Genomic DNA, 19548 nt, shown 5'->3' with positions numbered 1-19548 from the left:
CAGCATGCAGTAAATATGCTAGCACTCTTTAGAAATTTACAAGTGTTGTCTTTAAATCTATTCTGATTTGTGATCATTGATATTTGATGTTTTTAAGCCTTGCTAAATTTTGCATCACTTTGAAAAGGCTCTTATTTGCATGTTTAGTGACAAAAACAAAAGCAAGTCAAGTGTACACTTGTAAAAATAGTTTAATGCATGTGATCCGGGGGCTAAATGGGTGAACACAGGTGCTGACAGTACTGAAATGCACAGTTAATTAAAGATATAAGACAAGGGGGTGGAAAGTACAAATTCTGATTCTGTCACATTATAATATTTGTGATACTACAGACCTGATTCTCTTCTCAGTCTGCATCACATGATTAATCCAGAATTGATCAATATTAATAATAATAATAATAATAAAAAAAGTCACACCAAAACAATGACAAACAAACACATCATACACAATTCTAAAGGTGATCTCATCTAGTAGCCAGAGACAAAATACAGTATCATGATTAAAAAAAAAGAAAGAAAGAAAAAAACGTTCTGTACATGGTTATCTTGCTTGGAACAAAAGGAAAAACAGCAGATAAAACAAGTTCAGAAAACGACAAAAAATAATGTACAATTCACAGGTTTATTCATGTGTCATTATTACTTTGACTTCCTTCGTTTTGCCTGGGTGGGACTGGCTCCAGTGTTTGAGTCTTGAAAACAGAAAAGATAAATTAGCTATGAGATTTACAATGGATGTTTACATATACTTTACATATATACATTTATATTTCACAACTCATTTGTTCTGTAAACATATATCATATTTGTATCCATTTAGATTATTAGATCTAACCCGTACCTTTTCCTGTGTTCGATGAGGCTGAGCCGGGCCGAGCAGCTCTTTTTCTCTGTCCATTGTCGGATGCTTCCTCCTCAGGTTCCTTGTCTGTTCGCGAGCTTCGTCTACTAGGACCTTTTGCTTTCTCAGTGGTGGCCCTTGTATCCCTGGAGAAGGAAAAAGGGCAATGAGAATAAAAAGAGAAAAATTAAAAACGAATCAAAACACTCAGAGTGCAGTCAGTTTGCAGTCATACAGTCAGTTTATATGTATGTTACATATAATCTAGTTTTTGGAAATCAATTGTTGTCAGTGATCTTAACACTGAAGAAGATGACCATATTTGGCCCCTGTACAACTGAGGAATTCACACTTGCTGTTTTTCCTCATCTACCACAGATAACGTCCGTCCTGTTCATGACCATTTTGACTAAAATGGCCACGCTGCCCCGTGCACGGACCCCGTGCAGGGAATCTACAGGTCTGCTATATACATACCTTGGGGCTAAGTTGACGGGCGTCTTTCTTTTCTTTGCCCATCTGTTATAGAAGTGGAAAAACAGCGGTAAACTGCTTTGATGCTGAACAACATTTTTTTCCTCCTTCCCCATATTTGAGTAATGATCAAGAAAAAGAATGATTTCATGAATCATTCCATGATTATTAGTGTGTTCATGAGGGTGAGTTCATTCAGATTATCCAATAAAATTAATCTCCTTGATTGAAACATAATCAACAAATGTAATCATTTTAAAACTCAGGTAATGAATAAAATTAAAATGATGGTGAAAAGACAGACAGTCTTCACAACAAATGCTGAACATGGAATTTATAGATTATTGATGAGGAAAGAGAATTATACATTGCCTTACCCTTGCTCTGCTGCAGTGGTCACCCCTTGTCCTGTAAATTGAGACAAATCAAATTAGTTGTGTGTTAAACACTAACTGTGCATACTGTTTTTCAGGCTTTATCCCTGGGAGTTCCTCTGAATCAAGCTGGTACAAAGCTGAAACAAAAGTGTTGGTTCAGACTAAGAGAAACAGTTTTGGTCAAAGACTGCATTGCATAATCTTTAATAGGATCAGTATATGCTAAAGTGCAAAGTATACCTCTGTACGTTTAGGTCATTGACTTGTTTTGCACTAATTAGTTGTTCCACCAGGTTGCAAAAGTCTAAAAATAAACGGAGGAGGCAAAACAACAACAGACTTTTGGAGACCAAACACTAGAGTGAGGGGGCTGAGAGTAGTGATGTAACGATTCAATTATGCTGCGCTACGATTTACAATACTAGTCCTATGACTCAATTTTACGATTCAAGTTTGTTTGTTTTTAACAAAATTATTTATGACAAATTATAAAAAAGCATCAAAAAGTGTCCATTTATAATTTCTAAGACAAAATGCCTTTTATGTCAAATAACAAAAATAAAAAAAAAATTATTTATTTATTTTACACCAAAATGCATTTGAAAGAAAACCAGAATGATCTGACTTTAGCTACATTAAACTACATAAAAGCAGACAGGACTGAGAATGCAAATTCACTCTCTGACAGCAGGTGGCGCATACGGAACAGCAGCAATACAGCGTTTCTTTGGTTGATGCTATAAACTAGTGTTGTCAAAAGTACCGGTATCAGCACCAGTCGGTACTGAAATTTAAAAAATGCGATGATACTAGCATTTTGAGCGCTGTTGGGCAGATTCTTAAACACCTCTGATTGGCCATTGTATTCATGCACTTAACAGATAAGTCTGTGATTGGCTATTACGATCATCACTTCACGCTCTTCAGAGAGCGCTTACACAGATACACACAGACAGATTAGAAATCCGCTGACAGACTTGGCTTTCAAACGCTCCCGTATGTATCTGTGCAAGCACTCTGTGAAGCGAGGATCATCGTAGTCAATCACAGACATATCTGTTGAGTGAGTGAACACAATGGCCAAACAGAGTTTAAAGTAGTAGTCCACTTCCAAAACGGCAATTTACAGATAATGTACTCACCATCCAAGATCTTCATGTCTTTCTTTCTTCATTCGTAAAGAAATTGTGTTTTTCGAGGAAAACATTTCAGGATTTTTCTCCATATAATGGACTGATATGGTGCCCCAAGTTTGAACTTCCAAAAGGCAGTTTTGGTCTGATCGTATTTTCTCCCTAAACTTCAAAAATCACTTCAAAAAATCATCCTACATCGCTGCAGAAGTTCCAACCCAGTCTTTGCAAAGTGAACATGCAAAGATCAAACACCCTTAACAAAAAGGTAAAACAGCGATATAGGGCGATTTTGAAGTTGAGGGAGAAAATACGATTAGAGTTTAGTCTGTCTTGAGCCAGAATACACAGAGTTCAGGGGGAGTAAGACAAGACGAGCGTTTGACATTAAAAAGTATATAAATAGTATTATTTTTATGAAAATAACAGATCGTTTTGCTAGGTAAGACCCTTCTTCCTCATCTGGGATCGTTTACAACCACATTTGGGATCGTTTGAAGCTGCATTTAAACTGCATTTTGGAAGTTCAAACTTGGGGCACCATAGCAGTCCATTATATGGAGAAAACTCCTGAAATGTTTTCCTCAAAAAACACAATTTCTTTACGACTGAAGAAAGAAAGACATGAACATCTTGGATGACAAGGGGGTGAATACATGATCTGTAAATTGTTGTTCTGGAAGTGGACTTCTTTCAGAATCCGCTCAACAGCGCTGAAAATGCACTACTTTAATAGGCAAGGTAAAACGAAATAAAATACAGTCTAAACTTATCTTAAAGGGGAAAGTTCACCCAAAAATGAAAATTCTGTCATTAATTACTCACCCTCATGTCATTACAAGATAGCAAAGGTCCTACCACAGTCAATGTACAAAAACGTTGCAAGGATGTCGTAAAAGTAGTCAAATGTGACATTGGTTCAAACGTAATTTTATAAAGCTTTTAATAAAAAAATATTCAATAATTTCTTCACTCCCGGGACAGTCCTCCGCCATTACGGAGAGTACCACAACGCACGCTTTTTACGTCTGCTACATCAGCAGCACTGACACATGTGTTATGGTATTTTCCGTAATGCAGAAGGACTGTCCCGGGAGAGAAGAAATTGATGAATAGTTATTCTAGCTTTTTTTGCGCACAAAAAGTATTCTCGTAGCTTCATAAAATTACATTTGAACCACTGATGTCACATGGACCATTTTAACGATGTCCTTACAACATTTCTGTGCCTTGAAAGTGGTAGGACCCTTTCTGTCTATGCAGGGTCAGAAAGCTCTCGGTTTTCATCAAAAATGTCTTAATCTGTGTTCTGAAGATGAACGAGGTCTTATGGGTTTAGATCAGTGGTCTCAAACTCAATTCCTGGAGGGCTGCAGCTCTGCAGTTTAGTCTCAACCAGCTCCAACTCACACCTGCTTAATAGTTTCTAGCAATCCTGAAGACCTTGATTAGCTGGATCAGGTGTATTTGATTAGGGTTGGAGCTAAACTGTCCAGAAATTGAGTTTGAGAATGGGTTTAGATCAGGGATCCTCAAAGTTAGTTTCCCTCAGAGATACATTCATATAAATCCCTATCCCCAACTATATTGATTGATTTAACATCTCAAATGACTTGAAGAATTTTACATATTTTCATTGATTTTCAACAGGCTCTGGGTGCATCCCTACATCCGTAGGAGAGTCCTGCAACTAATTGAAAGAGCACAAGGACGTGTGTTGAGCACCTGTATTCAAGCAGAAATAAAGTATATTTCGAAAGGCTATGCCAGAGGTGGCGAAAGTTGGTCCTGGAGGGCCCAGACCCCGCAGAGTTTTGCTTCAAGCCTAATCAAACACACCTGAAGAAGCTAATCAAGGTCAGCGGGCTGTTTCATAAAACAAGTTTACCAAATAAGCCAGGCTTATTTCAGTTAGTCTGACTTATTTTGAGCCAAATCAAGTGTAAATAAGTCAGACTAACTGAGAGAAGCCTGGCTTATTTGGTAAACTTGTTTTATGAAACAGCCCCCACAAGGGATACTAGGAAGCTACAGACAAGTGAAATTTTATTAGGGTTGGAGCTGAACTCTGCAGGACTGCAGCTCTCCAGGACCAGAGTTCGCCACCCCTGGGCTATGCGTTTGGTCATACATATATCCAAGTATTTGGATTTAAGGTAGTTCACATATGACCAGCACCATAACTGGAGGGGAAGGTTAGGACGATTCCAAGGACCCTTGTTTAGGGGGACCAGAAACCAAAGCAGCGCCCCTGCATATGATTACTATTTGCATGAGTAAAAATAGATTTTATTAAAAAAGCGTTTACCAGCTTGCTCGCATGAAGCTTGGTCTTCTTGTGGAGCCTCAGGATTAGCTGTATAGTTAAATAAAAGAATAACCAAGGGTTAAAAATCTTTAACGTTTGACTAGACAACTGATGAAACTGCCTTGATATAATCAAGTAGTTACCTGGGATGCTAGGAGCATCAAGAACTGCTTCTTTTGTTTCAGTGGAGATTGGTACACTGGTCTCTGCCAATGAAGAAGGCTGCTGTTCCCCAGAGAGTTGTGAGGATGTTGCTGTGCAGGAGCCGGAGGTTGTAGTGGGAACTCCTTGAGCAGCAGCGGATGCAGAAACTGAAACTGCAGGCAAACTAGAGGATGGTGAAGAAGTAGGAACAGGACTAGACAGGTGCACCATTCCAGGAACAGAGGTTGGGGGTGGCATATTAGACGACGGCGTAGAAGTAGGGACTGGAGAAGGAGTGGGCACAGGTTCAGAAGAAGACACTTTTGGAGGAAGTGCAGATTGCTGAGACGCATTTTGAGCAGTTGGAACAGTCACTGGAGCAGTAGGATGGAGTGCGGATACCGTTGCAGATGTAACCGGACAAGAAGCTTGAGTTGTGGCAACATCCAGATTCTTTCCTATCTGAGTGACAGGGGTTCGCTCTTTTTTATCTTCGGAACTGCTCGAAGAGATGCTGGGTGTGGTTTGTTTGCTTACAACAGTCTGGACTGGACTGCTTTTGGCTAACACTGTTATCGGAGATAGGGGACTTCTGCGGGCAACGGCTGTAGCCCCTGGGCTAGAGCAAGCAGGTGGAGAAGCTAGTAGGTGCTGAAAGGGCGAGGACATCCCAGAATGCAAGGCCGACTGCCCTACAGGACTAGATTTCGGGCCACTAGTATCAGAGGCACTGTCCTGTTTTGGAACTCCAGAGCTTGGCTGTTGAGGTGGTGCTACTACATTTACAGGGGAAGCCTGACTTGCAGGTACTTGAACTTGTAGCTGTCCAATGACAGCACGGCTCTGCTGAGTAGCAGCTATGCTGACAGCAGGTGAGTTTGCCGGCATAGATGTTGATGTGGGTGCAGAGGGTGGTGCTGTAGTTGACACTGGGGTAGGAGTAAGCTGGATGTTTGCAGAGACTATGGGACCAACCATAGTGACAGGTTGGGACATGACGTTAGTGCTTGACGGTACAGACGTAGCTTGAAATATTGAATACACAGGTCCTGTGATGAACTGTGGACGCGTTTGAGTGGGATTTTGTTGCCGAACATCAGGTGGTCTTATGTTTTTATTGGGCATTGCCAGTACCTTGGATACAACAGCAGGAGGAACCACAGAAGCTGTGTTGGTAGCAGAGCTAATGGGATTAGAGGTTACAAAGACTGTGATCTGATTTTGTGGAGTTGGTGCTGATGAGATGGGCCTTTGCAAGACTGTTTGAGATGCATTTGAGATGGGTATAAGATTGTGATTTGAACTTGCTGAAGGGTTGGGAATTGAAGTGAGACTTAAGAGCACAGTTTGATTTGAACTAACACTAGATACAGCACTGACGGACTGCAGGTTTGCATTGCTACTGGCTACAAGATTTGGACTTGATACTGAAGCAGATTTAGGCTTCTGATCAGCTTCACTTGTAGACAAAGATGTGCCAATATTTGTGCTCTGCGAGACAACAGGATTGGATTGGTTCTCCTGAGCTGGTTGAGCATGAGGGCCGTCTTTCTGCACAGGTTCTCCACCCACTTGAGGAATATTTTGAGATTTCATTGACAAAGAGGGGTTGCCTGCATTGTCCAAGAGCTGATTCAGAGATGTTGGAGCATCTCTAAATGCTGGTGATACAGCAGAGCCAAGGTCATGTTGTGGCATTGTCCGAGGTTGTTGTTTATCTTCAACCAAATTGCTAGGCTCTTGCCGTTTGGGTTCCTGAGGCGGCACCCGAGGGCTTGCCATTTTAGGAGCAGACTGCTCTCTGAACTGAATTGCCTGATGCTGCTCTGGTTGTGTAGTCACTACTTGGCCATCTCTAACTGTATCCGCACTACCAGGTAAGGTTTGCAAAGAACTGAAACTCTGTTGTGATTCTCCAGGTCCTGCTGATGGCAAAGATGCAGAGGTAGTTGGGAGCACCGAGCTGGGACTAACCATCACGTTCTGTGGACTAACCATCATTTGCTGCGGATGTGGAGGTGATGTTAGTGAAGTTTTGGCACCCTTCTGTCTTCCTGGGCTTGGAGTGGCAGCTTTTCTATTTGACGCAGGGCTAGATCGTCGACTGTTACTGGGACTAGCTCTTTTAGCTTGCCCAACACCGGTCTGTTTGTCTTGTTTTCCTCCGGTGCTTACCATGCCACCACCTGATGGATAAGTCGGTGGGCCATTATTGTTGCCACTGGTATTATTGTTGACAGGAAGATTTGCTAAGTTGGGTGGAGCCTGGCCAATTGCTTTAAGTGTGGTTGGGTTAAGACCTTGCTGATCAAAGCCCCGATTAAGATTTGGTTGCCGCGGTGGCAACGGAATGTTAATTTTTGGAGGGAAAAGACCAGCGATAGAGGCATTCAGTCTCTCAGGGGACAGATTTATTTCAGAGGGTTCAGTACTAGGCGGACGGTTGGTAGGGGTTAAAGGGTGGTGATATGGTCGGGGACTGGCTCGGTTGGGGGTTTTAGGGCGGGAACTCTGGGAAGTTGTGGGAGCGCTTGAAAAGTGAATATTATGTGAGCCAGCCATTGCTGCCACTTGCTGGGGCTGCTGTTGTGGACTTGCTCCTGGCTGGTGGGGCACTGATAAAGGCACAGATTTCATTAAATGAGTATTAGGACCTTGATTGGGAATCATTTGCTGATTTCCATTTCCTGACTGCTGACCCATTTCGAGGGGTCCCCGGTCCTGCATGCTATGGTTTCCAGGGGTTTCCTCTGGTGGTGTTGGTTGTCCAACCTCTGAATGGGGCGTCCTTCTTGCTGGTCCAGTCAGAGGTTGATTTACCATTAGTGGCATTCCTCTGGCTTTATCAGGAGAAGGTGGGACACCTCCATGCCCTTGAAGATCAATCATTACTGGCATGTTGCTTGGCTGTGAGACAGGCATTCTCTGAGATGGATCATTAGGATTGACTAAACCCTTTGGCATGTGCCCACCTTGCTGTAGTGGCATTCGATTCTTAGCTTCTTGTTGCATTTTAAGCATCATCATCATCTGTTGTTGTTGTTGCTGCTGCTGATGTTGTTGTTGTTGTTGCTGCTGTTGTTGCTGCTGCTGCTGCTGCTGCGCCTGTTGTTGTTGTTGCTGCTGTTGTGGCTGTGACTGCAGTTGTTGTTGGAGGTGTTGTGGTGGTGGCTGTTGTTGTTGTTGCATCTGCATTGACTGCTGTGAATGAATCTGGGTCTGGACATGATGGGCTCCTTGTGATGTTCCAGCTTGACCTTGAGGACCCTGCATACTCTGCATCTGCATTTGTTGCTGTTGCATTTGCTGCTGCTGGATCTGTTGATGCTGTTGTTGCAACTGCTGTTGCTGCATTTGTTGCTGCTGCTGCTGCTGCTGCTGCTGTTGTTGTTGTAACTGCTGCTGCTGCTGCATTTGCTGCATCTGTTGCTGCTGTTGTGGGGGCATAAACTGCATTGGTATTTGCTGTAATACTCTTTGATCTCCAGACTGAGCAGGCGGACCTAAAAAACAAAATAGTAAGTTCATAAAAATTCTCCTAGTAAATGTTACGTTAAAAGAATATATTAATCAAAAGGCATTAAATCGTCTACCTTGTCGATTAGCAAATTCAGAAAGTTTAGAGTTTGAGTCAATGCCAGACCCTTGATCACTACCCAGCCCTTGCATCTCTACTTCCTCCATTCCATGAGGCAGTGAATCCAGACCACTAAGAAAAACACATTAATCAAACATTTTAGTTATATTCAATCACTTAGAGTCAATCACTTAGCTTAAGTGTAAAAAGCACTTACCACAGACCATCAGCAGACTGCTGTCCTTCTTCTGCTTTTGGCTTCTTCTTACGAGGAGGTTTCTTCTTTTTAGGCTTGGCCTGGTTAGCAGCAACCGCACCTGTTCCTTGCTTCCCACCAGGACCAAACTGGCTGGCAGAAATGTCACTTTGGAGAAGATTTACTAACAAGGGACTGGTTAGTGTCACATCCTTGTTCACTGGAAATGCACCTTGCCCACACGGGCCTCCTATTGGCATCTGACCAGCAAACTGCGGATTGAAGGGCATGCCATGGCCAGGAAAATGGCCATTGCCAACCTGTAAATGTTGGGAACTCCCCAACATACCCTGTTGTTGTTGCTGATTCTGCAGGTCTGGAACCATCTGCTGGTTGATATCAGCATTTCCACTACTATCTCCTAACTGGTGTTGATGCTGCTGAGCAGCCTGTTGCTGCTGCTGCTGCAGCATCACCTGCTGTTGCTGTTGTTTTTGCTGAAGCTGTTGTTGTACTAAGTGATGATTTCCTTGAAGTCGCATTTGAGGGCCATGCATCCCTAATGCTTGGTTGGGGTTGCCATTCATTGGAATCTGTTGAGGCTGTTGTTGTACCATTTGCTGATGGGGTTGCTGTAGCTGTTGTTGTTGCTGCATTTGAGATTGTTGCGGCTGCTGGTGTTGCAGCTGTAGTTGTTGCTGTTGTAACTGCTGTTGCTGTAGTTGCTGTTGTTGTATTTGTTGCTGTTGTTGCAAATGAGCCATTTGTTGTTGTTGATGCTGTTGTGGAGTCATCTGTTGCTGACCCATCTGAGACTGAAATTGTGGCAAATTACCTTGAACATTGGGTGAAGGACCTCTCATCATCTGGCCTTGCATTACCCCAGGTTGACCTTTTGGGCCAAAGGCCTGCTTGTTACCCTGTATCTGACTAGCTACAATATGTTCCATCATAGCATTTTGCTGTTGCTGCTGTTGTTGCTGCTGCTGCTGCTGTTGTTGTTGTTGTTGCTGTTGCTGCTGCTGCTGTTGTTGTTGCTGCTGCTGAAGCAATAATGCCTGATGTCCTGGTCCTCCACCAAGCTGGTTTTGGTTCTGCATGATCCCTTGACCTTGTGGTGGCATCATTTGCTTGGGAGGGGTCATTCCTCGCTGACCAGCATTTACTGGCCTGGACAAAACAGTCTGCCCCCCTGTTTGGCTTTGTACCATTTGACTCTGTGTGGAGGCTACAACCTGTGTTTGATGTTGTGATTGTGGTACACCCATCATTTGAGTCTGAAGACCTTGCTGAGGTTGACCCATACTACCACCTGAGGTGGTGCCTGGGGGTTGGGCTGGCATGCCACTGTGGTGGGTCATTCCAGCACCTTGAAGGGGATTTGCCTGCATGTGGTTTGGCGCTGAGGCTGATGACTGGACACCTATAATGAGATTTTCAGATGTGTTGAAGATGAGGACAAGTGGACAAAACTTCATTTTAGAACAAAAGATACAAAACAGCATTAAAACATCCACACATCTTACCAGCATTTGCCATGCTCTGACTATTTTGTAGTTGGGGTGTACCACCTGCTCCAGTGGTAGTAACTTGTCCTTGTCCAAAGTTCTGATTAACAGGGGCATTTGGGAACCCCATTGGCATTCGTTTAGGTATACCTGCAATTTATATGCATATTTAATTACAGGTAACCAAAATAATAATTATACAATACCACTTCTACATTGAACATCTAAAAACATACCTCCCATTCCACCTTGTGAAACCTGTGCATGTTGTGGAATACCCATAAAGCCAGGCTGAATGTTTCCTTGCTGGCCCATCACAGCTCTTCCGGGAGATCCAACACCCTGTGGGAAACCCTGGGGTGTTGTGGGACGTGGACCAAGCTGGCCCTGTCCCTGTCCCATCATCGGAGGTGTTCCAGGTGAGCCCTGTTGGAAAGGAGATGACGACGAACCAGGGGACTTAGCTGTGAGATTTCCCTGAGGGGCAGAAGATGGAGGCATAGGAGGAGGTGCTCTTGAGACAACTACACCTGGTGCTCCTTGAGGGCCTTTGGGCTGAGGGGTTACAAACTGGTTTGGCACTGTCTGCTGCTGCTGCTGTTGCAACTGATGCGGTGCTATGTGTGCACTGAAAGGCGGAACAGCCTGTTGGCTTCCAAATGGATATGGTGGTGGTGGATGACTGGGCGTCTGAACAGATGCCAAAGAGGGTTGACGCTGCCCCATTTGTGGCTGTGGTGGGGCTTTCCTCCAACCTGGTCCCATTGCACCTTGGACAGGTGGTGGTTGGAGAACACCAGAGGGCAACTGGTTCCAGCCAGGAGGTACAGGCATCTGGTTGGAGGGGTTGAAAGGACCACGTGCACCACCTAGTTGAGCCATCTGAACCTGCTGTTGTTGGTGCTGCTGTTGTTGTTGCTGAAGTTGCTGTATGGCTGCAGGATTTAGTTGCCTGTTTGCTTGCATGGCTTGCATGTGATGTCCCTGTGGGCCTAAGTTACCAAGCGGACCATGTCCCACTTGCGGATGTTGAAGTTGTTGTTGCTGTTGCTGTAAGGCTAGCCCTGAAAGCATGGGATCCATTGTGTCTGGAAAAAAAGTGAACACAAATATGAAAACTTTTGAAAAATGTCATGAGAACTACATTCCTGTGACAGAGAGGTTTATTTCAGCTTTATTGGCAGCTGATTCAAAACAAATAATTCCAATGGTGGTGCAACTACTGCATTTACCTTTGTAGGGCAGTATGAACTATAAATAAGGGTCATTTCTTCTCTGGGTCTGAATTACCATTACCTGTCTGTGAAGGTGGCCTTGGTGCTCTTGGCTGCATTGGTCCCCCACTATTCGGTACCATTCCCTGCGCTGCCATATTAGCCCCAGGAGGCATCATGGACACCGAAGGGTTGTTCATACGTATTCCAGCTAAAAAACAACAAATTTTTATGCAAGTGTGTGCTGAAGAAATGCTTAAAGGGGTTATCGGATGCCAATTTTCCACAAGTTGATATGATTCTTTAGGGTCTTAATGAAAAGTCTCTAATAAACTTGGGTTAAAAAATTCTCAATGGTAGTGTAAAACAACACCCTTTTTAACTTGCCAAAATCAACTCATTCTGATGGATTGTTCCTTTAAATGCAAATGAGCTCTGCTCGCCCCGGCCCCTCTCTTCTCTCTGTGGAGTGATGAGCCTGTTTACTTTAGCCGCTAAACTTGGTAACTAGCACGGTATTAGGAAAGGTGATTGCAGAGATTCACAAAACCCCTTATACTCACTTCTGCTGTAGGTTAAGCTGGATCACAAATGATTTGCACGAACATAGACGCATTTATGTAGATCGGGAGGCATATTTCCTTCACAAACAAAAGTCATCCACTGCATCTTCAGCAGCTCAGATGTCTGGAGTAAATGATAGAGTTGGGGTACTCGGACTCAAGTACAATTTTTAGCAGACTCAGACTTGTCACAGACTCTGATGCATTTTTACTCTGACTTGACTCGGACTCAAGCATTTCAGACTGTGAGTCCAACCGAGTCCAGGGACAGCTGACGGAAATACCACTGACTCGATGCATTATCACGAAAGTGATATTCAGTATTTGCATGTGTTTTTAAGTCTTGTCCAGAAGGCTACTGGAAAGCCAATGGGTTTATGTGTGCACTCAAAGCGCACTCACAGAATGCCCCTCTCAGTGTGCGAATGCCGAGTTCTCTTTCGCTTGCGTTCTATTAAAGTTCAGTTAATGATACACATGCTCGTCTTGGAGACTATCCATGTAAATGCAATAGGTTTTGTCTTAAGTAAACCTAAACAGTTGGGAGAAACACTGATGCATCAAAATATTTGATCTGTGCGTCAAATCTTAAAGCGACAGCATCGTAAATCTGCAGCCGCCGACCGCGTCATAAATATTAATCAAACAACAAAAGAAAGACAGAAAAATCACTGAATGTTCTTGATAGAATAACTTAACTTTCAAGAATCATCTTTAATGTATACAGTGAAGATTTTGCAGTGTTTTATTTTTACATGTATTACTTATTTACTCATTTATTACTTATTTTACATTTATTATCATTACTGCAGTACACTATTTCTGTAATAGCCTTTAGACAGGCCTATCTGAAAAACTTATATATATATATATATATATATATATATTTTTTTTTTTTTTTTTTTTTTTAAGATTCTATTTTTTATAAATATTTCACATTTGTATTTTGGATTAATATATATTTATTTATCCTTTCACTTGTAAGTAATACTTGGAGTGTTTACTTGCCATCAGTAACCAAATGTTTTACTTAGTTGATTAGTTTTTGCTGTACTGAAATTATTATTTTTTAAACATGGTGGCAGTTTCTGGCTTCAAAGAAAAATAAATTTTCTAACATCTTTGCGGCAATAGTTTTTATGGGTCCAAAACCACCTTGGGTGTGCATGATTTTCTAATAATTCAATGGCCCATCACCAATTATTCCTTATATAATGTCATTTATTGTAATTAATGTAACTATAAAGGCATTTAAAATAAAACAGATGTGAGTTGGTTGTGACTTATGGAAAGTGTGTGTAGTGCTTTTATAGCCTACACCGTGTGCTGCTGTAAAGACTAGGTGTATTCTTCACAACCTCACTTTCATTCAAGACAAAAATTCAAAATGCCCTCTCTCACGTCTAACCGTTTGTTATGTAAAACCCAAAACACACAGCCACATTCAGAGATAAGAGGTGCATTTTCTGCTCTTAAGGTCCCATTCACCAAGATATCTACTCCTTTACCCCCACCATTGAAATTATACATTTACTATATTGATGAATAAAGTCAAGTCCCACCCTGTAATTTATCACATTCTAAAACCTGTTTCACTCTGAAACGTCACATTACATAAGTCAGCCTTAACTTCTGTTGCATGACTTTATGTTTGGTAAGCAGAGCAGGACACTAATTATGAGATGGTTTGACGTTAAAAATCAAAATGGCAAGATCCACTAGAGGTTTGCTTTTCTTACATTTCAATTGACATGGCGTTTTTCAGGTTTTAAAGGTTATAAACAGGGGTGCCCAAACTCGGTCCTGGTCCTTGGTTTAGCTCCAACTTGCCTCACACACCTGCCAGGGGGTTTCTAGTATGAAAGAGCTTGATTAGCTGGTTCAGGTGTGTCTAATCAGCCCTCCAGGACTGAGTCTGGGCACCTCTGGGTTAAAACAATGTTAAGATACTGACAAACAGTACTGTTTCCTTGGACTCGGACTCAGCCCTTCGGGACTCGGACTTGACTCGGACTCGACTTTGGTGCACTCGAACCCAACACTAGTAAATGATGACCACTATGTTTATTATTACATCCAGCAACACAACACCTCAATTGGAGATATTCTTGTCCAACTTACATCACTGCTCCAGCATCGAAACAATGGAGGTCGGACTGTTACAGCTGGTCTGAGGTAAGACGCTCATGTCAATCAACTATCGTGGGAGCGGCCTCTGTGGGTGTGACGGCACACCGACAGGCATCTGAGAATGGCTCGATTTGAAAAAGACGATATTATTTTTACAGATTAATTAAAAACCACTGCATGGATTTTTATCATCTGACTTTTTCAGTGTTTAAGTGCTATAATCAGTTTAAGTTACACTTCTGATATAGGGTTTTTCTGAGCGCACATATTCGAAGCATGTGGACAGAAAACCCTATATCAGAAGTTTACCTTAAAAAGGCTATAAACCTTATCATTTCAGTGTGATGGACATGATAATCAAAACCAAACAGATGTTTTTTTTGGCAGAGTATCTGAGATGTAAAGACACAGCTCTATTCTGAAAAAGGGGTGTGGAACAGCAGCTCATTTGCATTTAAAGAGATGCAGGAAAACAGAGCATTTCTGCTTCCACTCAGAATTATATAATAAATGATGTTAGGCACTTTAAGCTGAAACGTCATAGAAACATTCTGAGAAACACCTGAGACTTATATTACATCTTGTAAGAAGGGGCACAATAGGTCTCCTTTAAGTTAAGTACTTATGCATAATTACCCTGGCCCTGCTGCATGGGGAATCCAACATCCATTCTCATCTGACCAGGTGCGCCAAGGGGTCCATTCACTCTTACTTCTTGACTTCGGCCCTGTCCAACCGCAACATTAATGGCTCCTTCACCTGTATGAACACAACAGGCTGATCAACACATTTGACGATTGTAGAACAAAGGCTAAAAAGAAACATATGTCATTAAAAATACAATGCACCAATGAGATCAAACAGGAAATTAGGTTGTCAGCAGACCCCCTCCTTGCACTGAGAGTGGTTTAGCTGAGCAGAATCCAACACAATCGTACCTTCAATCTGCACAGACAGGATGCCCAGATCACGCAGCTGCTGCTGGTTGTTTTGAGCCAAAAGGCGCAGTCGCTCGGCTGCCTCTCGGGGGATGTTGAACGTGACGCGTACGCTGTTCCACGGCTCCACGCGCTCGGGTTCGAGCTTCTTAGTACCTACACAGAGTGTAGTACAGGAGCAATATGAGCCAACAGATGGGGAAAACATTATGAAAATAAAATAAGAGCCTAGGGCTTTTAGTCAATGTCTTTTAGGTTTAAAATACAACAATGCAAGAATAAAAACTGTACTTGTCAAGCCATTCCATGAAATGGATTAACTGGACTACTAGCCCATATACTAAAACACTGAGCAAAGACAGCATGATCCTCTATATTTTTTTAAATAAACAACATTTAAATTTAATGTATAATCTTCAGTGAATCTTTGTAATTAAAATTTCCAGTAGCAATGCTTATGAATATTAATGGTAGTTTCAAGACAAATCTTGACCTAGTAAGAGCATATCTGGCATCCCGTGTAAGATGTTATCCAGCTTCTCCTGAAAGTCCTCATCATTCATGTTCCCTTTGAAAGCAACATAGATCGTGGAGCTTGTGGTAGGGCTGCTGGAGCCATCGTCTCCATCTTCCACTCCAGAGTCGTGATCCGTGAGCGGGACGGCTCGGGGGGATCGAGCATCCAGGGAGAGCTGATGCGCCATAGCCCTTCACCAAAAGAGCTGCGTAGCCTCTGGAAACAGTGACACTGCTTAAAGAGAAATAAGATCTGTCACCATTGATGTGAAGCATATCATAAATGTTAACTTCATAATTACGTACAACATATGCTGCCATACAAACAAGACACAACCATTTAAAATATATATTTAGAGAGAAAGATTTAATCAATAAAAAAAAAATCTCCATACATTACTACAACTAACCTAGGAACATTTTCATTTGCATCATTCCAGGTATATTTATGCTTGCATTCTGCAATATAAAGCTCAAGGACAAAAATAAAAGAAAATCTAGTTGGCACACATGTGTTAAGTTATTAGAAATGTACTTTTTGTATTCACACTAAAAATAAACAATTTTCAAAAAATATTTCATTTTATTGACTCTAAATACGTCATGCGGTAATAACAGTTTCCTTAAACCTTGAATATATTAATGTTTAAAAGTCTGAGGTCAGTAAGATTTGTAAAGAATTCTACGGTTTTATTCAGGAAAAAAGCACAATTGATCAAAAGTGAGACTAAAGACTAACATTTATAAAAACAATTAATATGAAAATTCATAAATTTCAAATAAATGCTGTATTTTCTATTAATTCACTTTCTATTCAAAGAATAATGAAAGAAATATGAAGCAGACAAGCAGTACAACTGATTTCAACAATGATAGAAATGTTTCTTAAGCAGCAAATCAGCATATTAGACTGATTTCTGAAGGATCATATAACACTGAAGACACTCCAGTTGTTGCTAAAATGTAAGTTGTGATCAAAGAAATAAATTAAAATTTATAATATATTCAAACAGAAATCAGCTATTTTAATTTGTAATAATATTTCACAATATTAGTGTATGTATTAGTGTATGTTTTTATTTCACAAAAATGCAGCCTTAGTGAGAATATGAGACCTAAAATCTTTTAATGCACCTGTGAGCGGTGGACACCAATCGTTTTTTAATAAATGTAAAATTGCTCAAGTTTTTACAAATTCTGAATTAATTCATAAACAGGTTTTGAAGAGTGGCCTTGCTTCGTCATTAAATGATCAAAAGGACTTATTGACCTTGACCCACAGCAATGAAAGTCTGAAGTGGTCCTTTATATGATTTTATTTCCTGTTAGTTTTCCCCCTGTATGTTTGTTGCATTTGCTGGACAAAGATTTTTCAAATATTAATAAGCAGCAAAGCAGTTTTGAAATTTTTTAAATTGGTTTAATTATTTAAATTAGGCTTCTTTTATAACAAAATCTGTATGATTATTATATTACATTTTTTACTTAATTAAAATGAAATAAAAACATGCTTATTATGGAAGACTCAATTTTTTTTTTTTATATATGAACTGCACTATTAATAGACGCCAGTCACATCACTGACCACAAACAAAAATGATAAAACAGCTTCATATAGGATTTAATAATTCGCAATAATGCAATACAATAGAAAACAGTGACCGAACATTAGTTACTTTAATGAGAAAAGCTGTTATGTAGTTTAAGGCTTTATCAAAAGTACTGGGTCAGTTTAAGGATGGTGTCAAATTGTAATATCATGACACTTTGATATACACCATGGTATCTGCAAGGTACTTTAAAAATAACATGGCCTCATTGATTTTTAGCACTTCTTTGTTAGTGCACCCAAGGTTACTCAGTGTTTCTTTATCAAACAACATATCACCAACCCAAGGAACACGGTGAAACAACAATGATGATTAAAGTTAACATCAGAGAACTCATGTGGTAATGATACTGAGATGTCAAATAATGGCATGAGCTGCCTTTAGTAATACAGAAACGAGTTTCCCTCCAAACTAACCGCGCTGTAACCTCTAAATATCGAATATACAACATCTGGTATAGTATTATCCGTGCAATTACTGATGACTTAACTAAAGAGCTTCATATGGGTTTATTTCTCTAGCATTAGCATTAGCAGTATCAAAACAAAGACAAACCGCATCATTTAAGCTTAAGACAAACACCACAACATTACAACGGTTTTAAGCTCATATCTGCTACCTGCAGTCCTAACAATTACATCACAAAGAATAACCGAGTTATTACAACGAGTTTACTTCACTCAGGCTAATGTATTAGCTGTACAAACACAGTCATCCTCATTGGTCACTGTCTCACTAATATCAGCCTCTTCCCTTTATGCAGTGCACGCATTTACATGTTACTTTCACAGTAATGTTTCTATAAGGTAAGGAGGTGGTAAAATCTCACCGTTGTCAGTCCATCAGGAGTGGTTTTACTGCAGTAAACAGGTATATGCTAGCAGACGCTAACAGCGCGTTCGCGAGGCGGCTGAGAACGCGCTGCGTGTAACCGCGCGTCCGTGTCCAGATACACTAGCGAGGCTTATGATCACAGAAAGAGTGCAACAGAAAGATCACTAGCACAAAACACGGATGACTAAAGGGGCGAGGCGTAGTGACCGGAAGTGAAAGCGTTTTAGAGCACAAGTTCCGCTTCACTTGTTTAGGTTCCTTAAAGGAGGAGTTCACTCCCAGACCAAAAATTTAAAGATAATGTACTCACCCCCTTGTCATCCAAAATGTTCATGTTCTTTCTTCAGTTGAAATGAAATTAAGTTTTTTTTTTTAAAGAAAACATTTCAGGATTCCCCTCTATATAATGGACTTCTATGGTGGCCGCGAGTTTGAACGTCCAAAATGTAGTTCAAATGCAGTTTAAATGGCTCTAAACGATCCCAGACGAGGAAGAAGGGTCTTATCTAGCGAAACGATCGGTTATTTTCTAAAAATAAATTACAGTTTATATACTTTTTAATCTCGAACGCTCATCTTGTCTAGTTCTGCATGAACTCTCAGGTTCATGACAGTTAGGGTATGTCGAAAAACTCCCAACTCATTTTCTCCTCCAACTTCAAAATCGTCCTACATCGCTGTTTTACCTTTTTTTTTTTTTTTTTTTTTTTGTAAATGGTGTTTGATCTTCTTTGCACGTTCACTTTAAAACACTGGGTCTGTACTTCTGCGATGTAGGACGATTTTGAAGTTGGAGGAGAAAATGAGATGGGAGTTTTTCGACATACCCTAACTCTCATAAACGGAAAACACAGAGTAGAAGCAGAGTAAGACAAGAGGAGCATTTGAGGTAAAAAGTGTATAAATTGTAACTTTTTTGAGAAAATGACAGATCGTTTTGCTAGATAAGACTCTTCCTTGGCTGGGATCGTTTAGAGCCCTTTAAAGCTGCATTTAAACTACATTTTGGACGTTCAAACTCGCGGCCACCATAGAAGTCCATTATATGGAGAGAAATCCTGAAATGTTTTCCTCAAAAAACATTTTTTTTTTTTTTTTTTTTTTACCACTGAAGAAAGACATGAACATCTTTGATGCCAAGGGGGTGAGTACATTATCTCTGAATTGTGAATTGTCTGAATT

The 19548-nt window shown here is 40.9% G+C and overlaps 1 protein-coding gene across 3 annotated transcripts; it reads right to left on the bottom strand.

Annotated features, from left to right (window-relative positions):
• Positions 1-173: 173 nt before the first annotated feature.
• On the bottom strand, positions 174-18560 carry ncoa6 (nuclear receptor coactivator 6). 3 transcript variants are annotated; one of them, XM_051096321.1, is made up of 15 exons: positions 18362-18560; positions 15900-16157; positions 15407-15562; positions 15105-15227; positions 11858-11986; positions 10798-11649; positions 10580-10711; positions 9075-10476; positions 8874-8989; positions 5280-8783; positions 5137-5184; positions 1696-1726; positions 1322-1363; positions 845-990; positions 174-695 (listed from the first exon to the last, which is right to left on the bottom strand). In XM_051096321.1, the coding sequence occupies exons 2-15, from the start codon at positions 16108-16110 to the stop codon at positions 643-645; spliced, it is 6945 nt and encodes a 2314-aa protein (XP_050952278.1). In that variant the 5' UTR covers positions 16111-16157; positions 18362-18560; the 3' UTR covers positions 174-642. The 3 variants fall into 3 exon arrangements, with proteins under 3 accessions (XP_050952278.1, XP_050952279.1, XP_050952280.1); XM_051096322.1 differs by having other exon boundaries at positions 15900-16154; XM_051096323.1 differs by lacking the exon at positions 1322-1363.
• Positions 18561-19548: the final 988 nt, after the last annotated feature.

Source organism: Labeo rohita, chromosome 23, assembly GCF_022985175.1.
Source record: "Labeo rohita strain BAU-BD-2019 chromosome 23, IGBB_LRoh.1.0, whole genome shotgun sequence".
Lineage (NCBI taxonomy): Eukaryota > Metazoa > Chordata > Actinopteri > Cypriniformes > Cyprinidae > Labeo > Labeo rohita.
This window is presented reverse-complemented; position numbering and strand designations above follow the sequence as displayed.